Here is a 20729-nt window from a genome sequence, read left to right as displayed (position 1 = left end):
TATGTAACACACCCCCAGTAAGCGCAGTTGATATTATTGAGGGATGTATTTTCCATGGACATGGATCTTGTCCGAAGTACTTGATACCTGGAGATGGATCTTCTCCATAGGGCCGATTTGCCTTTTTCCTCGGTATTGGGCGACCTATGGTCAATGTTGTATATATTCCGGGATGGATCTTCCCTGGCCATGTGGGCCATATACAGTACCGAGTGGTTAAGATATCCAGAGTGTGAGCACTTGAGCCAGACAGCATTGTTCATCCCTTACAGTTTGTGCATTGGCATGTAGAGATTATATTCATTACACTGTCCCTATCTGTTTTACTTTACTGTTTTGAGTTGCTTATTTGACATAAGAGCATGTCTACATTTCTGCACAATTATATTGCATTTTATTTGTACCAGTTGAGTTCGTCACTACCTTTCAGTCCAAAGTTTGGACTTGTTACTTACTGAGTTGGATGTACTCACGTTACTCCCTGCACCTTGTGTGCAGATCCAGGTATTTCTGGTCACGACGGCGGTTGCTGATTGAGGCATCAGAATTCCCTGTCATTGAAACAAAATTGAAATTTAAAGCTTTGGTTCTTAACAAATTCGAAATCAAGATGCACAAAATTCTTAACAGGGCTTCCTAGAGCAGTGACCCCTTTCCTCACTTATGATGGCGGGTGCCAACTCTTATATATTGGAGTTCCTAGATGTAAATCTATACATATATACTGAACCTTTTCGCAGTCGCGGGTGCAGGTGCACCCTCAGTATTATGTGTAGGTCCGCCTCCGGCACAGGAGAAGGTGAGAAGCTAAGCCTCGGAGGTATGCTTCATCACAGGCACAAGATCGTGCCAAGAAACCTGGAACATGACAAGGCTGGCTTGTAGTTAGGTGGGACTATGTGCGCCATACGAGCAATTTGAGTGCCGCTAACACTTTGGAGAAGTTGACCCATGACAGTACACATGCATAAAAGCACAGAATTATGTATGAACATCAGCAAAAATTAGCATATTACATATGATGAAGTGTGCAATGAATAAGATCAATAGAGACTTTATAAGGGAGGTTTAGCTAACCTAGCTTGAAGTCTACCAACCCTTTTCAAGACTAGAATGCCACATAAGTCTGATATTCTAAAATTACTTCATGAATTTTTCGGCTGATATTCTCGGATAGCCCTTTTTATGCCACTGTTTATATTTTATTCCTTGTTTTAAAAGATGTGCAAATATAATCTATGCGGTTTACCGACGAAAAAAAAAAGAAAATATATCTCCATCGGTTCCGTATAACTATAAACCAAGTGTACATGATAGCAATTTGGCATCGTAAGATCAACCATATTAGATTAATTGCACAATAAAACGGTAAGAAAAAGTAACGAAGCTTTGTCCTAAAAAAATTTATAAAAGAAACTGAATGCTTATGCGGTAAGGGTTGGCACTTACAAATTTTTGTTTTCGTGCTGCTCATAACTATATTTTAATTCTCAGAACTCCTAATTTCATGTGATGTCTTCACCCAAAAAAATAAGAAAAATTTTCATGGTTGTTATCAACAAAAAACTTGAGTTCATCAACCGAAGTTTTAACCTAGCGATAATTTCTAGTTTCTTACTATGACATTTGAATTATTATATCGAATATATATATGGAAGATATATACTCATTGAAGTTCAAATATTAGACCATTGATTTAAAGTTCAAGAGCAGGATTAGATTGAAGTTCACGTGCAATTGTTCGAACTTCAGAGTATTGATACAAAGTTTAGTTGCAACAACATTTAATAGAACAATTAATCTAAAGTACAAACTGTTGCATCTGAACTTTAGTCCAATGATGCATTGACTTGAAGTTCAGTCCTATTATATACCAAACTTCAAACCAAAAGAAGAAGAATAGTGAGGCGAAGAGATAAAAGTGATCATGGACGTCGAGGATCTATTGCAAAGGTCTAGGGAGTGGAAATTTTTACTAGTATTCTCTCTCGAGAGAGAAATTGTCAAGAAGACCTACAAAAATATAAATTGGCCAAGTGGCCTCCTATTTTATTTTTCAATTTCTTTTGGATTGAAAATATGCTAAATGAGTGGCTTAAGATGGTTGAGGCCTTTTTAACATTTTCAAAACTTGTGGGTCACCTATAAGGTTTGAAAAACCTTATTTCAACAAAATATTTGGTCATTTTCTATTTCATCTCTTTATTCTCTATTCTCACTCTCCCTCAAAGTCTACCAGTAAATAAATAGAAAAAGATCAAGGTCTAGATTAGTTGACGAGGACATACATTTTATTAAAAATCTGTTTCAAGAATATTAGCATTAGAGTGTGCTGATAAGAAGGAGGAAGACGACTTGGACATAAATTCAGCATAAACTCAAATGGAAGAATAGGTTTCCGAAAAAATAATTTTCAAAGAAGAAAATGATAGTGATGATAAAACTTTATGTGGGGAGGTTCATGAAAATGGTGATGAAGAAGAAGAAGAAGAAGAAGAAGAAGAAGAAGAATAAGAAGAAGAAGAAGAAGAAGAAGAAAAAGAAGAAGAAGAAGAAGAGGAAGAACAGGAAGAAGAGGAATAAGAAGAGGAAGAAGAGGAGGAAGAAGAAGAAGACGAAGAGGAAGAAAAAGAGGAAGATGAAGAAGAAGAAGAAGAAGAAGAAGAAGAAGAAGAAGAGGAAGAAGAAGAAGAAGATGATGATGAACAACCTGGAGATAGTAAAGATCGATTGGAAAGTGGAACACATGCAACAGTTGAAGGTGACCAGGATGCTCTGTTAATTCTTGTGTTTGTAAGAGTGATCGACACACCTAAGTACAAATTCATGACGTTTCTAAGAAAGCATAGACATTTCCCGGCCAAGATTAGTATGAGGTCTTAGATCAATTTATTCCATGAGTTCAAGAAAAAACATAGAATAATCACATTAATGGAAAAAATTGGTAGTAGTTATTTTGGACAGCTTTAAAAACTTTCAGAGCATTGGACACAATTCAATGAAAGCAGAGAATCTTTTGAAATAGTTGAAGTATGAAAGGGTTGATACAGAAGAGAGGTTTAAGCTTGCATTTGTGTTATTTTCCATTTAATCTTACTTGCAAGGGATAACATAGAGTGTGTTGTTAAGTGTCACGACCCAATTTCCCCTCCGTTTGGGTATCGTGATGGCACCTAGTCTTAAGGACTAGGTAAGCCTAACAATAATTAAAACAACAGCATTATTTAAATAGAATCTCTTATAGTTCCCAATACCGGCAGTACAAGTCATAAGCTCTATAGAGTGTTTGCTAGAAAACTTCTAACTACAACTGTCCAGAAATAAGAATAAATAGTGCAAAATAAAAAGTTGAAGGTTACTCCGAAGCCTTCGAACGCAGCGGCGGGTTTACCTTGAGTCTCTGCAACAACAGTCTACATAGCTAGCTAACAAACAATTACCTGGATCTGCACAAAACAATGTGCAGAAGAGTAGCATGAGCACACCACAGTGGTGCCTAGTAAGTATCAAGACTAACCCCGGTAAAGTAGTGACGAGGACTAGTAAAGACACCCACTGGTCTAATAAACTCAACAAGCATATGTATAGGGATGATAGAACATGACATCTATCTAAGGACCCCGCGATATGGCTAACGACATAGCAACTGCAATAAGGAAGGAAAAAGAGGAAGTAACAGCGGAACACCAAAATAAGACACAGAAGAATGAACGAAAACACAACACAAATCCAGAAATCACAATACAGTAAAGGCAAGTAGTAACTCAGCAGCTGCAATAGTTTTCACATCAGGTCTTATCCAACAACCCCAATAAATTAGTAAAATCCTTCAAGTGTAAACTTTCACCCGTAAGTTTTTAAATTGAGGTCTTTAGAATATAATCCTTTCCAATAAGAAATTATTTTTGAAATATACTTCTTTCAAATAAATATCTTTCAAACATAGTTCTTTCAAGATACAACCTTTCAAATATAAACTTTTCAAATAATTAGCCTTCAACATAGTTCTTTCAAGATAAATACTTTTCAAGTATGACCCTTTCAAATAAATATCTTCAAAGATAGTTCCTTCAAGATAAATACTTTTCAAATATAAACTCTTCAAGTAATATCCTTCGAGTATAAGTCACCATGTGACACCTAAGCATGGAAGATTAGTAGCTCTGAATACAGATATAACCATAGGGGAAATTTACCGAGATACCGTTCCGTAGTCCCGAATTAAATATGCAAGACAGGGGGATCTCCCGGAATATGTCCGTAGTCCTAATTTAAATATGCAATGCTGGGGGATCTCTCGGAATACGTATGTAGTCCCAATTTAATTATGCAGTGCTAGGGGATCTCCCGAAATACGTCCGTTGTCCAAATTTAAATATGCAACGCAAACAACAGAGATAACAACTATAACACGACAGAAACCTCATACATCACCACAACGAGTACAAAAGAAACAATGACAAAAATGCAAGGTACGACGAGCAAATCAACTCAAGAATTTAAATCACAAGAACGGTAGAACTCATTCACAAGGAATAACAACAGTAAAGAATGCTAGGCACAAGGAGAACAACTTAAAAAGAGAAAACAAAATAAAAATGTAGCAATAATTCCACAATATTCAAGTCAACAATAAGAAACCAACACGAGTCAAATAGTTCCAAATAATGGCAAGTCAACTAAGATATAGGTTATCTAAACTCCTTTTGAGGTTGAGAAATAAGGAGAAAAATTCAACAATTCAAGTAAGGATAAGCAGCAGAAGATAATCATAACTCCAATTAAGACTAAATAATTATAGGATGAGTATATAATGATTTCATTTAAAGATAAGTAGTTATGAAAAATATAGCACGACGATAGAAGAGGTATAATCTCTGGTTAAGTTGAATAATGGTCAAATAGAAATTAAGAGTGAATCCTAAAGCAATTATCTCTAATCAAAGCATGTAGAAGTGAAACTAGCAAATAGGAATTCAAACGTATCAAAAACAACATCATACACAGTGAATATAATGACATATGAACCCTAAAAGGCCAACTTTTCACAAATAAGTCCGAGCACGCACTCGTCACCTCGCGTACACAGACTATAATCAACATAGATGACTCAAATCCTAAGGGGTAGTTCCCCCACACAAGGTTAGGCAAGATACTTACCTCGAGTCAAGCTCAATCAATCAGTAAGAATGCCCTTTCCATGAATATCCGGCTCTGAATGGCCCAAATCTAGCCAAAACCAATTACATATCATATTTACAATCATAATAGACTCATCTAATTAATTAAAACTATACTTTAACAAAAATTCCGAAATTCGCCCTAAAAGGTCGACACGGGCCCACATCTTGAAATTGGGTAAAATCATAAAAAACGAAAGCTCATTCACTCACGAGTCTAACCATATCGAATTTACTAAAATCCGACACCAAAATCTCGATCGAAATCCCAAAATTCGGCCTTAGAACGTTTCTCAATTTTTCACCCCAAATCCGAATTTAAAAGATGAATTCTAGAATAGATTAGTGGAATATAGCCATAAGGGAGATAAGAATCATTACCTAAAAACTTCCTCCGAAAATCTCTCAAAATTCCACCTTCTACCGAGCTCTCAATCAAATGTGTGAAGTGAACTTCAAACCCTCGAATTTGCCCTTTTTCTGCCCAGTTATTCCGCATCTGCGGACCTTGGGTCACACCTGCGATGCCTCACCTGCAAAATTTCCTTCGCAGGTGCAGAAACGACTTAAGAGGACTGGGACCGCTTCTGCAGAAAAAGGGCCGCACCTGTGAGTGAGCGCCTGCGGACTATTGTCCGCTTCTGCGATCTCCTCAGCACCTGTGTGACCTTAACGCATATACGGGCATCGCAGATGCGGAATTCACCTCGCACATGCGATCCCTGGCACTCTTCCATTTTTCCGCTTCTGTGCTTGCCTCCCCGCATGTGCGATCACATACCTGCGGTCTCTCCACCGCAAGTGCGAAAATGACAGATGCCTGAAGACTTTAGCAGCAACACAAATCCAACTTTTGATCCATTAAGCACTCAAAACTCACCCGAGCCCCCCCGGGACCTCAACCAAACATACAAACCAATCCTAAAACATGATACGAACTTAGTCGAGCCCTCAAATCACATCAGCTAATGCTAAAATCACGAATCACCTTCCAATTCAAACTTAAAGAACTTGAAATTTTAAATTCCTACAATCGATGCCGAAACCTATCAAACCACGTCCAAATGACCTGAAATTTTGCATACAGGTCACAAATCACACTACAAGCCCACAACCACTTTTTCCGAGCTCGATATCAAAACTTCCACTATCGACCGAAATCGCCGTTAATCTAACTTTTGCCAATTCAAGCTTAAATCTACTACAGACCTCCAAAACACATTTTGGACGTGCTCCTAAGCTCAAAACCACTCAACGGAGCTAACAGAGTTGACAAAATTCCATTCCGGATCCGTCTTCACAAAGTTCCGACTACGGTACAAATTCTAAGACTTAAGCTCTCATTTAGGGACTAAGTGTCCCAAATCACTTCGAATCACCCGATAATTGAATTCAACCACGCATGCAAAGTGCAGGAACATAATACGAAGCTGCTTAGGGCCTTATGCCACCGGACGAGACTTAAATTCTCAAAACGATCGACTGGGTCGTTACTATAAGATGTGGATTTGTATGGCTGACAATTTAGAAGTTTTCATGAAGTTCCCATGTGGCACGAAGTGTGTTCAGTTTACAATTCATTACTTGAAGGAGGTCATGTTTCCAGTTTACAAATCATATGTGAGAAAGAGAAAGGAAAATAAAATCTCTAGTAAAAACTCCAAATTGGCTAATTATGCCCTCTACGGCTTCCTATGGGCATTCCTAGTAAGTATTAAAAAACCTTCTCAAAAGTTCTTTGCAATTGATACTATTATTGTATTTGCTGCAGACAAAAATTAATATTTTTTGTTCATTCAAAAAATAAAGGCATGGGCATACGAAGCAATTTCGCTATTTGGTCGTAATGCCAAGAAATCAAATGTTGTATTTATGCCGCTTACAAGGATGTTGAGATGGCACAATAAGAAAGTGATATTTGGCCTTGATTGGTATCCCTTTAAGTAGAGCGTTGATGACCCTGATGTGGTAAGATAGGGGGTGCAATAAAACTCCACTAGTAGATTAGACTCAACCAAAGTAGGTGATTATCATAGACCTCGTGTCTATTGTTTTGTATTTATTGTCTATTGACTTCTATCTATGCTATAATTTAGGAGGTGCACCCTTACCTTATTTCTATCCTACGTGCGATGGATATAGACTACGTGAAGAATTTGGTACCATACAACTATGAGGTAGTAGATCCTATAATCGACTAGCTAGTGGTTGATTTAGAATAGGTAACCTCCATTAAAAAGGCACCTGGTGCAGTGAGCATAGAGATTAGTGAAGAAGTTGACTTTGCCGATGATGACCCTTTGGGTAGGAGTATTCCTGGTTCACCATTAGTTGGTGGTTTTTCTAGTATTAGTAGAGGATGACTATTCAGGACGTGCAATGCTCAACCAAGTGATGTAGATGTACGCGAAGAGTTGAAGGTTGTGAATGACAAATTAGATAAGGTGTTGAAGATTCTTGGGGAGATGCAAAATCAGAATGAGAGCCCTTCTAAACTAGTTAAGTCACCTTGGTACAGACTTACAAGACTGCAAAGCAGATTGAGGAATTCCCTAATTTCTGCAAGTAAGATGAGGAAACTGAAAGTCCCTAATCATTTGCAAGTCCCTTAATCACTGCATATATTTCTTTTTTTAGTAGCTCCATATTTAACGTACACTTTTATAATATTTAGCATGTGGAGCAACTATTGGCACTAATGTGTGTACAAAACATACAATGTCCACACCTTTATGCGCATAGTCTTGTTGTTATGAATGTTGCATTATGCAACAACATGTGCACTACATGGAATAAGATCAAGGAGGTTGCCAGTAATGATGGGAATGATAGACCTTTTTGAGAAAGTTGATTCTTGCCAAGACTTGTGCCTTACACCCCTAATGGTATATCCTCAAGGAAGTATGCCAAAACCTGGGGCTGTGGAGTGGTGCAAGGCTAAGGTGTTGTAATGTGTGTGGAAAATTGATAAAAAAGTATTTTGTGCGTGTTATTTTCCATTAAACAGAGAGTTTTATTCGAATTTACGATAGCAATGTCAATTTGTATGATGATGGGAAACTATAAGAAGTTTTACAACCCCTCGCACTCATGATGCATAGGAATTTGATAACAATTAGCCATTTTACAAACTTAGGCAAAGTTGTGCTTACGAAGAAATGGTCCTGGGAGCGTATTATGGATGAGCCACCCATTCAGCAAAGGTAAATTAAATATGCCATCTATTATGTTTTACTCATTCTTCTGGTTTCTTTAATAACTAATTATGTCTTTTATTATTGTATCAAAATTAGTGCAGCTTAATGACAAGTGAATGGAGTTGTTCAGGGAAATATTTGTAGTGGATATCTTCACGGGAATGATGGACCCTTATTAGTTTTATTAGTGTAATTTGTGTTTGTGTTAGTTTTTAGACAAATTCATTTTGTGTGAGTGATTTAAGACACTTTCATATACATCTATGCAATGAAGCTACCTTTTTGCCGATCAACTATTAATGCTTTAATTTTTTTTTCCTTAACACTTCTTTTATGTATTACAACATGCAGCTAGAGGTTGTGCAATAGACAATATTGTAATGAATCGACCGGTCGTATTGACCTATAGCGCATCGTTCGGTGGTTTGAGGCCTTGAGTAGCTTCACTTCATGTTTTATGACTTGTACGCTTAGTCGGAGTTTAATTTTGGGAAGTTCTGAGTTGATTCGGATGGAAAATTCTCAATTCGAAAGCTTTGAGTTGGAAGAGTTGACCAAGGTTTGACTTTTGATTAAAAGACCTCGACATCAGAATTTTAATGTTTCAATAGGTTCGTATGATAATTTCAAACTTGGGCGTACGTTCTGATTGAGTATCAGGTGTTCCGGGAGCATTTTGGCGCTTGTTGTGGAAATTGGCATTTTAAAGGTTTTAGAATTTTTTATGTTTGGTTCGAAGTGGATTTTCGTGTTATCGATGTCTGTTTGGGATTCTGAGCCTTGGAATAGGTTCATATCATGATTTGTCACTAGCACATAAAGTTTGGCATCATTCCGGAATGTTTAAGTGTAATTCCGACGTGTTCGGTGAAGTTTGAAAGTTTAAAAGTTCAAAGAAGAATTTTGATCATCAATTCATGGTTTTGATGTTATTCTTGGCGTTTCAAGCTTTTGGATAAGTTCGGATAAGGTATTGGGACTTGTTGGTGTGATTGGACAGGGTCGTAGGGGCCCCGGGTGAGTTTTGAGGTAGTTTCATATCCTTTTTCCATGTTTTGGCTGTTGTTGTTGCTGGTTCTAGTGTTCTTCGTCGCGAGAGCATAGGGGTACTCGCATTCACAAAGAAGAATTTGAGCTGGAGGATTTTTGTTCATCGTGTTTGCGATGAGAAGTTCTAACTTGAAGGCAATTTAGAAGAAACTCGCAGGAAATAGGATAATTTTGTAGTAGGTTCGATTAGTATGGTAATTGTATGCTTGGTTCTTACAATCTGATGAGGCTTTACAGGTGTTTTTGGTAATACTTTTATGTTTGGCGGCCTGCGTGACTTGGTTGAGTTAGAGGGATCTAGTTCTGATGACTTGGTTATATGAATATGGGTTCCGCAGAGTTCTTGATGATTTCTACCACGTGTTGAGATAGATATTTTCTACCAGAATGAGGAGTATATTGCTTACTGTAATTTTCTCCTGGATGGGATCAAGTGGAAGGTTTTTAGCTAATTGTGTATGTATTTAACTTGTGACTCAGAGTTGATAATGAGATTCTCGTGCATTTCACATGACGGCATGATAGATGCGGTGTGTCCTGTGGGATTGAGATTTGCATGTACAAGGTGGCAATTCAGATTTGTAGGGAAGGTCATGAATTTTGGATAACATGGATGGTTTCAGATGATTAGATAAATGCTATTACTACTTAGTATGGCACAAAAGAATGATAGAAGTATTTCTCGTGAGATAATTGTGTATAAGGGAGGTGTTATTCGTTCAAGTGATGGAATTGGGACCAGATATGGTGATTTCTGTATTCTCGTGATTGGGAGACTGAATTCTTAGAGGGGGGACTATTCCTTAGTTGCAGACTATAAATATATGACCAGAGTTAGACAACTAATGATATGTATTATGGATATGTTTCAGCGGATATTTGGGAGGGTTATCTATCTATTTCGGAAGGATGATAATCGATTTAGAGGCCATTGGTAGGCCCAAAGAATATGTGTACTCTACACCAGGTCGAATTTGTTGACTTAAATCTGTTAGTGTTGAGGGGTGTGTCATTCAGTTAGAGTTGAGCTTGTTCATTTTCTGATATGTTCTATGAGTTACTCTTCTATGCTACGAGGGGTTGAGATTTGTTTGTTATATACACACATAAGGTGGTTCTATTTGGGCCTTGTAGCGGAATTCGAGCGAGATGGTTATTGGGGTGTTGAATGGTCGATTGTGCCTTGCTTATGGTCTTTAAGTGCTGTGGTATATTGTGTTATTCGCTTCTCTATGGTTATGGTCATGCACTTCTTGTGCTTGATTTCAAATTGCATGTGATTGTTAATTTTGAACATTGTGCCGTGAGGTATTTCATATGGACCAGTGTTGGATGGTGTCACGTCTTGCAGTTGGGTTATGTTGGGATATGATCCTTTGGGATAAATTCGTGTGCTTTGGTTCTACTATGTGTAGTGGGTTCTTAGCGTTGCGCTTGTGGTGGTCTCTATTAAACTTGAGGGGTTCTTTCATTTGAGTCATTTTTTATTTTTGGGTGAATTTAAATTGTTGCGTATTGATGCACGGATTGCACGGTTTGTGACTTAAGGTTATATTTTTGTGACATGTCAACAGAGTGACTGTATTTGATGAGATGAGGTCATTGGACCTAGAATGGGTGCTATCAGATTTGATTGCAGTATATTTATTATCACTAATCAGCTTAAAATTGGTTATGGTTCTTGTCGAGCGAGGGAGAGCACCGTGACATGTTGAGTTGATGAGTGGTTATGAGTTTCTACGTGTTTCACTCACCACTGGCAGTGTACGAAGGGTTGGAATAAGGTTTTAGTTGATATGAGGTTTGTTACCAGTGTCAGACTTGTTTTTGTGAAGCTATTGTGGTCAGAAATTACTGATGTGGGGATGCGCGTTATGTGGTATATCATGTAAATATATCTTGGGTTATGGTAATGACTTGATACAGCTTGTTGAGACTTAAACATTGTGTAGATGCGAGATTTGGGTCTTGTATGGAATTCCAGATTGGGTTCTAATATTTACTGTCTAAGGTTGAAGTAATGAAATTTAGTTATATTGTGTTGTCAAGCTTACATGGATTGGGGTGACGGGATCACCCCCAGGTATGTGCAAGGTGAGTTACACAACGATTTGATGGCTTTGGAATGACTTTTGGCATGTTCGAGGACGAACGTATGTTTAATTGGGGAGAACGTAACGACCCGACCGGTCGTTTTGAGCATTTGTACTTCGCTCAGTGGTTTGAGGGCATGAGTAGCTCCGTATGATGTGTTAGTACTTGTGTGTATCACCGATTTTGATTTTCATTTGATTCGGGATTAATTTGGAGGAACGATTCTCATGTTAGAAACTTTAAGTTGGAAGAGTTGACCAAGTTTGACTTTCATGTATTTGATCCCATATTAGAGTTTTAATGGTTCTGTTAGGTCCGGATGGTGATTTTTCACTTGGATGTATTCCTGGATTTGCAATTTCATGTTTCTAGAATGTTTCAGCACTAATTGACAAAAGTTGGCAATTTGAAGGATTGGAATGTTCATAAGCTTGAGCGGGAGTTGACTTTGATGATATCAGATTCGGATCATAGCCCCGAGAATTGAAATACTTTTGTTATGTCATTTGGGTTATGTGTGAAAAATTTGAGGTCATTCCGGTTTGGTTTGAGAGATTTGAGGCCTCGAGTAAGTCCATGTTATGTTATGGAACTTTTTGGTATATTCAGTGGGGGTCCTGGGGGGCTCGGATTAGTTTCCGACGAGTTTAGTATCGTTTTGGATAATTTTGGCTATGCTGGTTTGGCAGGGGTTCTGGTGTGACCGCACCTTTGAAACTATGGGTGCAGGTGCGGAGCTACAAAAGTGGCAAAGATGTCGCATAAGCGGAAAGTGGAGTTGGGAGCTGGAGTCCGCAGATGCGGAAGATTCAACCCATCTGCGATGGCGCATATGCGGGCTTCGGATCGCAGGTGTGGCATGTTGTGCATATGCGCATTTCTTGTCGCACCTACGAATGCGCAGAAGCGGGACTTTGTCCGCATGTGCGAATGAATGGGGCTAGAGTGGTTTCCGAAGAAGCGGGCGAGTTGTCGCAGTAGCGACGTCACAGAAGCAGCATTTTGTTCGTAAATGTGAAAATAGTTGAGCAGAAGTTATAAGTCGAGGGTTTTGTTCATTTTAACACATTTTGAGTTGGGGAGCTCGGATTTGGATGATTTTGGATGCGATTTTCAGCACATGGATTGGGGTAATCATTTTCTACTCTCTTTTGATTATATTTCATGACTCTATCTTCATTTTTGGCATTTAATTAATGATTTCAAAGGAGAAATTAGGGGGGGGGGGGTTTGTCTAATCTTTCGTAGAGTGACTTTATGAGGTTCGAACATGGATTCAGAGTCGGATTTGAGTGAAATTAGTATGGTTGGACTTGTAATTGAATGGGTTGTCGGATTTTGTGAGTTTTGTCGGGTACTAAGGTGCGAGCCCGGGTTTGACCTTTCGGTTTACTTTGAGAAAATGTGTAAAGATTCAACCTTTATCATTTGGGAATATTTCATTAGGCATTATTTATGTATTTGAGTTGCTTTTGGCTAGTTTCAAACCATTCCGAGGTTGATACGTGCGGAATGACATTTCTAGAGTATTGATTGGCTTGCTAGGTATTGGATTTGACTTGTTCGGGGTAAGTAACACTTTTAAACTTGGTGTTGAGGTTTCAAAACCCCTGAAATACGTGTTATATGGTTGGTGTTGGGTCGACCCAAAAACCAACCGTGGTGATGGCGCCTATCGTGGAACTAGGCAAGCCACTACTCAACTATCTCAACACAGTAAAAGCTTTAAAAATATAGGAGGAAGCAATTAATATTTAAGAAAACCCTTTTTGGAACCGAAATAACCCGCAACACAATACAATCTATCCCAAAACTGAGGTGTCACCGAGTACATGAGCATCTATGTCAGAATACACTCTACTACAATGTCTAAAGAGTAAAAACTAATGTACAGATAAAGATAATGAAGAAGAGTCAAGGCCTGCGAACGCCATGCAGCTACCTCGATATTCTCTGAGATCCTGTCTCCTAAATCAGCAGCCGCCATAACTAGAAGTACCTGGATCTGCCCATGAGGTGTAGGGTGTAGCGTGGGTACAACCAGCTCAGTAAGTAACAAACCCAAACTGTGGGGTGAAAGTAGTGACGAACTCAACCCACACAATTCAATAAAAAAATGACAGTGTAGAAAATGTAGACATGCGTTCAAGTTTGATAGATATCTTAAAACAGTAAAATGGATCAATCTAAATGATATGAAAAACATAACTCCTCTACTTCTACCATGCCAATGCACATGCTGTATATATTGCACCATGCTGATAGCCTCATGTGCTCACACTCCCAAATGCTCAATCACTCGGTACTGTATATTGCCCAAACGACCCAGGGAAGATCCATCCCGGAATATATACATCACTGACCATCAGTCTCCCCGTACCGAGTAGGGAAAATCAATCCCGTGGAGAAGAACCATCTACATGTATAAAATGCTTCAGACAAGATCCATGTCCAGGGAAGATCCATCCCTCAATAATATCAACCGTGCTCAGTGGGGGTGTATGCAGACTCCAGAAGTGCTCCTTCCGCCCAAGAGCTATCATAAATCAGTATAACCGATGCGGCATGCAGCCCGATCCCATAAATGTCACTCATAATCAGGCACTCAACCTCACTCAGTCATCAATCCCTCTAGTCTCTCTCTCACGGGCTCACAGTGTCATGATACTAGCCCGAAAACAATAATATGATGCATCGATAAATAACAACAAAGAGTGAGATAAGATATGAAATGAATGAATATGACTGAGTACGAAATATCAATGAAATCAATAAGACAACTGCAAGAAACGACGCTTATGAGTCCCAACAGTACGGGCATAAAGCCTAAACATGATATCTAGCATGAGTGACAGCTCAATTACTTTATCACATGATGAAAACACATATATCAATAAGATAGAACCACTATACAGTGCCATAGAGTCAACCAGGTCATAATTCTCACGGTGCACGCCTGCACACCCATCAATTGGCATGTGCGTCACCTCAATACCAATCACATAACACATAATTTGGGGTTTTGAACCCTCAGAACCAAGTTTGAAAGTGTTACCTACCTCAATGTGGGCTAAACTCTACTCCAAAATGCCCTTGCCCCTCAAATTGGTCTTCAACGTCCCGAATCTAGCCACAAGCGTTACAATACAATCAATATAGGCTAAATGAATCAATTCCACAAACAAACACGAAATTCTAGCAAAAATCCAAAATCGGCCAAAACTTGGCCCCCGGGCCCACGTCTCAAAATCCGACAAAAGTCACAAAATGCGAAAGCTCATTTACTCACGAGTCTAACCATACCAAATTTACAAAAATCCAACACCAATTGGTCATTCAAATCCCCAAAATTAACTATCCAAATCCCTAGCCTCAAACCCCCAAATCACACCTCAAAAACACACCATCTAGGTGGGAAATCAGTCAGGAAACATAATTATTGATAAAAAGCGAGTACAAGAAACATACCTCAAGAATCCCCTCGAAAACCCTCTCCAAAATCACCTATGTCCGAGTCCAAAATGTTTAAATGAGACAAAAATCACGAACTCTTGTTTTTAAACATTCTGCCCAGGCTTTTCGCACCTGCGGCAACTTGGCCGCTTCTGCGGACTCGCAAGTGCGCCCCATAGCCCGCTTCTGCACCAACTGCATGTGCAGAACAGCCCTCATAGGTGCTCCATTCTTCGCATATGCTCCCAATGTGTGCTCCTAGGCAAACCGCTTCTGCGCGCGCATGCCCGCATCTGCGGCCTCTGACGAAAGAATCCTTGGCCGCTTCTGCGGCCCCTTTTCTCACTTCTGCTGACACGCACCTGCGATGACACTTCCGCAGGTGCGATTACACCAGCTGAGTCCAAACTTCAGCAGACTTACAACGTCAAATCTTGACACGTTAATCACACGAAATCAATCCGAGGCCCCCGGGACCTCAACGAAACAAACCAGCACGTCTTAAAACATCATACGAACTTATTCAAATCTTCAAATCACCTCCAACAACATAAAAAACATGAATTACACACGGATTCAAGCCTAATGAACTACAAAATTTCCAAATTCTACAAGAAACATCGAAACCAATCAAATTACGTCCGATTGACCTCAAATTTTGTACACAAGTCATAAATGACCCCACGAACCTACTACAACTTCCAGAATTGGAATCCGACCCTGATATCAAAAAGTCAACCCCCCGGTCAAACTTCCCAAAAATTCGACTTCCGCTATTTCAAGCCTAATTCTACTCCCGACCGCCAAATAAAAATCCGGACAAGATCCTAAGTCTAGAATCACCCAACAAATCTAACAGAACTATCAAAATTCCAATCCAAGGTCGTTTGCACATAAGTCGATATCTGGTCGACTTTTCCAACTTAAACTTTCAATTAAGAGAATAAGTGTCTCAATTCACTCTAAATTCACTCCGGACCCGAACCAACTAACCCGATAAGTCATATAACAGCTATAGAGCACAAATGGAGCAATAAATGGGGGAACATGGCAACAACTCTCAAAACGACCGACCGAGTCTTTACATCCTCCCCTACTTAAACAAACGTTCATCCTCGAAAGGGTCTAGAAACATACCTGGAGTCTCAAATAGGTGTGGATATCTACTTCGCATCTCCCGCTCGATCTCCCATGTAACCTCCTCCACGGGCTGACCTCCCCATTGCACTTTCACTGAAGCTATATCCTTTGACCTCAACTTCCGAACCTGCCGATCCAAAATGGTCACTGGCTCCACATCATAAGTCAAATCAAAATCCAACTGAGAGGGATCATCTAACTACTTCCGGATCATAGAAACATGAAATACTGGATGCACACTCGACAAGCTAGGTGGCAAGGCAAGCTTGTAAGCCACCTCCCCAATCCTCTGAAGTACCTCAAAAGGCCCAATGAACTGAGGGCTCAACTTACCCTTTTTCCTGAACCTCATAACACCCTTCTTGGGTGAAACCTTCAGCAGAACCCTCTCCCCAACCATGTAAGGCACATCACGGGCCTTCCTATCGGCATAGCTCTTCTATCTGGACTGCACCGTGCGAAGCCGTTCCTAAATCAATTTAACCTTGTCCAAAGCATCCTGAACCAAGTAAGTACCCAGCAGTCTAGCCTCCCCCAGCTCAAACCAACCCACCAGAGATCTACACCATCTCCCATACAAAGCCACATATAGAGCCATCTGAATGCTCGACTTGTAGCTGTTGTTCTAGGAAAACTCTGCGAGTGGCAGAAACTGATCCCAAGAACCCCCAAAATCAATGACACAAGCGCGTAGAATGTCCTCCAATATCTGAATAGTGCGCTCAGACTGTCCGTCCATTTGAGGGTGAAATGTTGGGCTCAACTCAACCTGAGTGCCCAGCTCTCGCTGCACGAGTCTCCAAAACTGCGATGTAAAATGCGTTCCTCTGTCTGAAATGATGGAAACTAGTACCCCGTGAATACGAACAATCTCTCTGATGTAAATCTCAGCCAACCGTTCCGCATAATAGGTAGTACCAACTGGAATTAAGTGCACAGACTTGGTCAGCCGATCCATAATCACCCAAATAACATTGAACTTCCTCGAAGTCCGTGGGAGTCCAACTACAAAATCCATGGTGGTCCGCTCCCACTTCCACCGGGGAATCTTGAACCTCTGAAGCAATCCACCCAGTCTCTGATGCTCATACTTCACATGCTGACAGTTAAGGCACTAAGATACAAACCCCACAACATCCTTCTTCATTCTCATCCACCAATAGTGCTGCCTCAAGTCCTGATACATCTTCGCGGCACCCAGATGAATAGAGTACCGCGAACTGTGGGCCTCCTTAAGAATCAACTCACTTAGCTCATCCGCATTGGGCACATAAATTCGACCCTGCATACCCCATCATCCCCAATAGTCCCATCTCTGGCATCTCTGCAATACAACAGTCAAATGCTGGGCATGCTCTTCCTAGCTACGAGAGTACACCAGGATATCATCAATGAATACTATGATAAATGAGTCAAGATAAGGATGAAACACACTGTTCATCATATGCATGAACGCTGCTTGGGCGTTGGTCAGCACAAAAGACATCACAAGAAACTCAAAATGACCATAACGGGTCCTAAATGCGGTCTTTAGAATATCCGAGTCCCGAATCTTCAACTGGTGATATCCAGACCTCAAATCAATCTTGGAGAACACCATCGCTCCCTGAACTTGGTCAAACAAATCATCAACACGCGGCAAAGTATAATTGTTCTTGATTGTAACTTTGTTCAACTGCCTGTAATCAATGCACATTCATATAGTACCATTCTTCTTCTTCACAAACAATAACGGTGCACCCCAAGGTGACACACTAGGCCTAATCAACCCCTTATCAAGGAGTTACTAAAGATCCTCATTCAATTCCTTTAACTTAGCTGGTGCCATGCGATATGATGGAATAGAAATGGGCTGAGTGCCCGGCACCAAGTCAATACCGAAGTCAATATCACTGTCGAGCGGTATGCCCGACAAGTCTGTAGGAAACACATCCGGAAAGTCCCCCACCACCGGAACATAATAAATAGTAGGGGCATCAACACTAACATCCCTCACAAAGTCCAAATAAGATAAACAACCCTTCCCAACCATCCGCTGGGCCTTCAAATACGAAATCACCCTACTGGGAACATAGTCTAGAGAACCTCTCCACTCAAGCCTCGGTAACCTCGGCATCACCAATGTCACAGTCTTAGCGTGATAATCTAGAACAATATGACTTGGAGACAACCAATCCATACCCAAGATTACGTCAAAATCAACCATGCTAAGCAATAGGAGATCAACTCTAGTATCGAGACTCCCAATGGTCACTACACACGACCGATATATGTGGTCCACAGTAATAGTATCGCCCACCATCATAGAGACATGAACAGATGAAAATAAGGACTCACGGGGCATATCCAAATGATGAGCAAAATACAATGATACATATGAATAAGTGTAATTAGGGTCAAAGAGTACAAAGGACTCCCTGTGGAAAACCGAGACAATACCTGTGATTACTACGTCTAAAGCAACAACATATGGTCTGGCAGGAATAGCATAGAATCGGTCCTGACCGCCACCTAATCGGCCTCCCCCTCTAGGACGACCCTTAACTAACTGAGCTCCACCCCAAGATGGCTGAGATGGACCTCCCATAAGGCAGAGACAATACCTCTTGAGGTGACCCATATCTCCACATGCAAAACAACCTCTCCATGCGAATGGCGGTGGGGATTGGAGGGATCCCCGAGCACCAAAATAGCCGCTAGAAGATCCCGGTGCCGATGAGCCCTGAACTGATGGTGCATGTGATGAACTCTAAGCTGGTAGGGAATTGAGAGATGCCTGGACCTGATGATAACTATATGAACCATGGCTGGATTATGCACCACGGTGAACTGGACGACTTGTCTAAGCGTGCCTGTAAGGACGACCCCTGCCACGGTAAAACTGACCCGCTGAAGGAACAACGCTAAAATCACCAGATCCACGAGGCCTCTTGGCCTCCCTCTCTCCATGCTCCTGGCTATGGACCATCTCTATCTGCCAAGCAATGTCAACGACCTCATCAAAAATAGCACCAGATACCCTCTCTGTAGCATAAGCAACTGCAACTGATATGTGAGGCCATCAATGAACCTCTTAATCCTCTCCTAATTAGTGGGAACTAGCCAAACTGCATGATGAGCCAACTCAGAAAACCCCATCTCGTACTGTGTCACAGACTTACCATCTTGACGAAGCTACTCAAACTGTCTGCGCAGCTCCTTTCAGCGAGACTGCGGCACGAACTTCTCCAAGAAAAGAACAGAGAACTCCGGTCATGTAAGTGGTGCCGCACCGACCAGCCTGCCCCTCTCATAAGCCTCCCATCATCTGAAGGCAGCCCCAAAAAACTAAAAAGTAGTAAACGAGACCCCACTGTTCTCCAGAATACCCATTGTCTGAAGCATCCACTCTAACCTATCTAGAATGCCCTAAGCATCTTTTATTTTAGCACCACTAAATGTTGGAGGTCGAAGCCTCCAAAATCTCTCAAGCCTCCCCTACTTATCGTCTGCCATAACGGGGACTACTGGGGCCTGAGCAACTGCAGCCGGCTGGGCTGGTAAAGCCCCCGGTATTTGAAGTTCCTACACTACCTGATCTAGAGTATGGGAAATAGGGGTATGAGTACCTCCCCCGACCTGAGAAGTGGGAGGTGCATCCTAATCCGAAACCACCTGAGCAAGGCTAGTGCAAACTGTCAATATCTAGTCCAAAGCCTCCTAAAGGCCGGGAATCATAATGGGCACAGCTAGTGCCTGAGCTGGTCCCACAGGTTCGTCCACAACTGGAACCTTCTCTTGAACTGGGGCAACCGGTGTATCTGCAGGTGTTGCCCTAGCTACTGTGCGAGCTGCACCTCCTCACCTTCCGCGGCCTTTACCACGACCTCGACCTCTCGCAGCCCTAGCTGGTGGTACTGGTGGCTGTCCATGCTGCCCAGTAGTACGTGTCCTCACTATTTCTGAGAGAATAGAATAACAGAAGTTTAGTTACCGGAACCAATAATCCGCACGACAAGAATACAAGAATGTGAAATTTCCTAAGGGTTCACCGGCCTCTCGAAGATAAGTACAGACATCTTCGTACCAATCCGCAAGACTCTACTAAACCTACTCATGACTCGTGAGACCTATCTAACCCAGTCTCTAATACCAATTTGTCACGACCCAAAAACCAACCGACGTGATAGCGTCTATCGTGGAACTAGGCAAGGCACTACTCAACTATCTCAAAACAGTAAAAGCTTTAAAAATATAAGCATGTGAACGCCATGCAGCTACCTTGATAGTCTCCGAGATCCTGTCTCCTCAATCAGCAGCCGTCGTAACCAGAAGTACCTGATTGTAGTGTGAGTACAACCAACTCAGTAAGTAACAAACCCAAAATATGGGGAGAAAGTAGTGATGAACTCAACCGACACAACTCAATACAAAAAATGACAATGCAGAAAATGTAGACATACTTTCAAGTTCCATAGATATCTTAAAACAATAAAATAGATCAATCTAAATGATATGAAATACGTAGCTCCTCTACTTCTACCATGCCAATGCACATGTTGGATATGATGCACCATGCTGATAGCCTCATATGCTCACACTCCCAAATGCTCAATCACTCGATACTATATATGGC

At 40.8% G+C, this 20729-nt stretch overlaps 1 protein-coding gene across 1 annotated transcript; it reads right to left on the bottom strand.

Annotated features, from left to right (window-relative positions):
- Positions 1–17900: 17900 nt before the first annotated feature.
- LOC138898172 (uncharacterized) lies at positions 17901–18734 on the bottom strand. Its single transcript, XM_070184213.1, has one exon. It carries the CDS (start codon positions 18732–18734, stop codon positions 17901–17903), a length of 834 nt encoding a protein of 277 aa, XP_070040314.1.
- Between the last annotated feature and the right edge of the window lie 1995 nt (positions 18735–20729).

Source organism: Nicotiana tomentosiformis, chromosome 8 (assembly GCF_000390325.3).
Source record: "Nicotiana tomentosiformis chromosome 8, ASM39032v3, whole genome shotgun sequence".
Classification (NCBI taxonomy): domain Eukaryota; kingdom Viridiplantae; phylum Streptophyta; class Magnoliopsida; order Solanales; family Solanaceae; genus Nicotiana; species Nicotiana tomentosiformis.
This window is presented reverse-complemented; position numbering and strand designations above follow the sequence as displayed.

Coding starts and splice junctions, on each gene's coding strand:
- LOC138898172 (XM_070184213.1), bottom strand. CDS start 18,734: ATGGGTCACCTCAAGAGGTATTGTCTCTGCCTTATGGGAGGTCCATCT.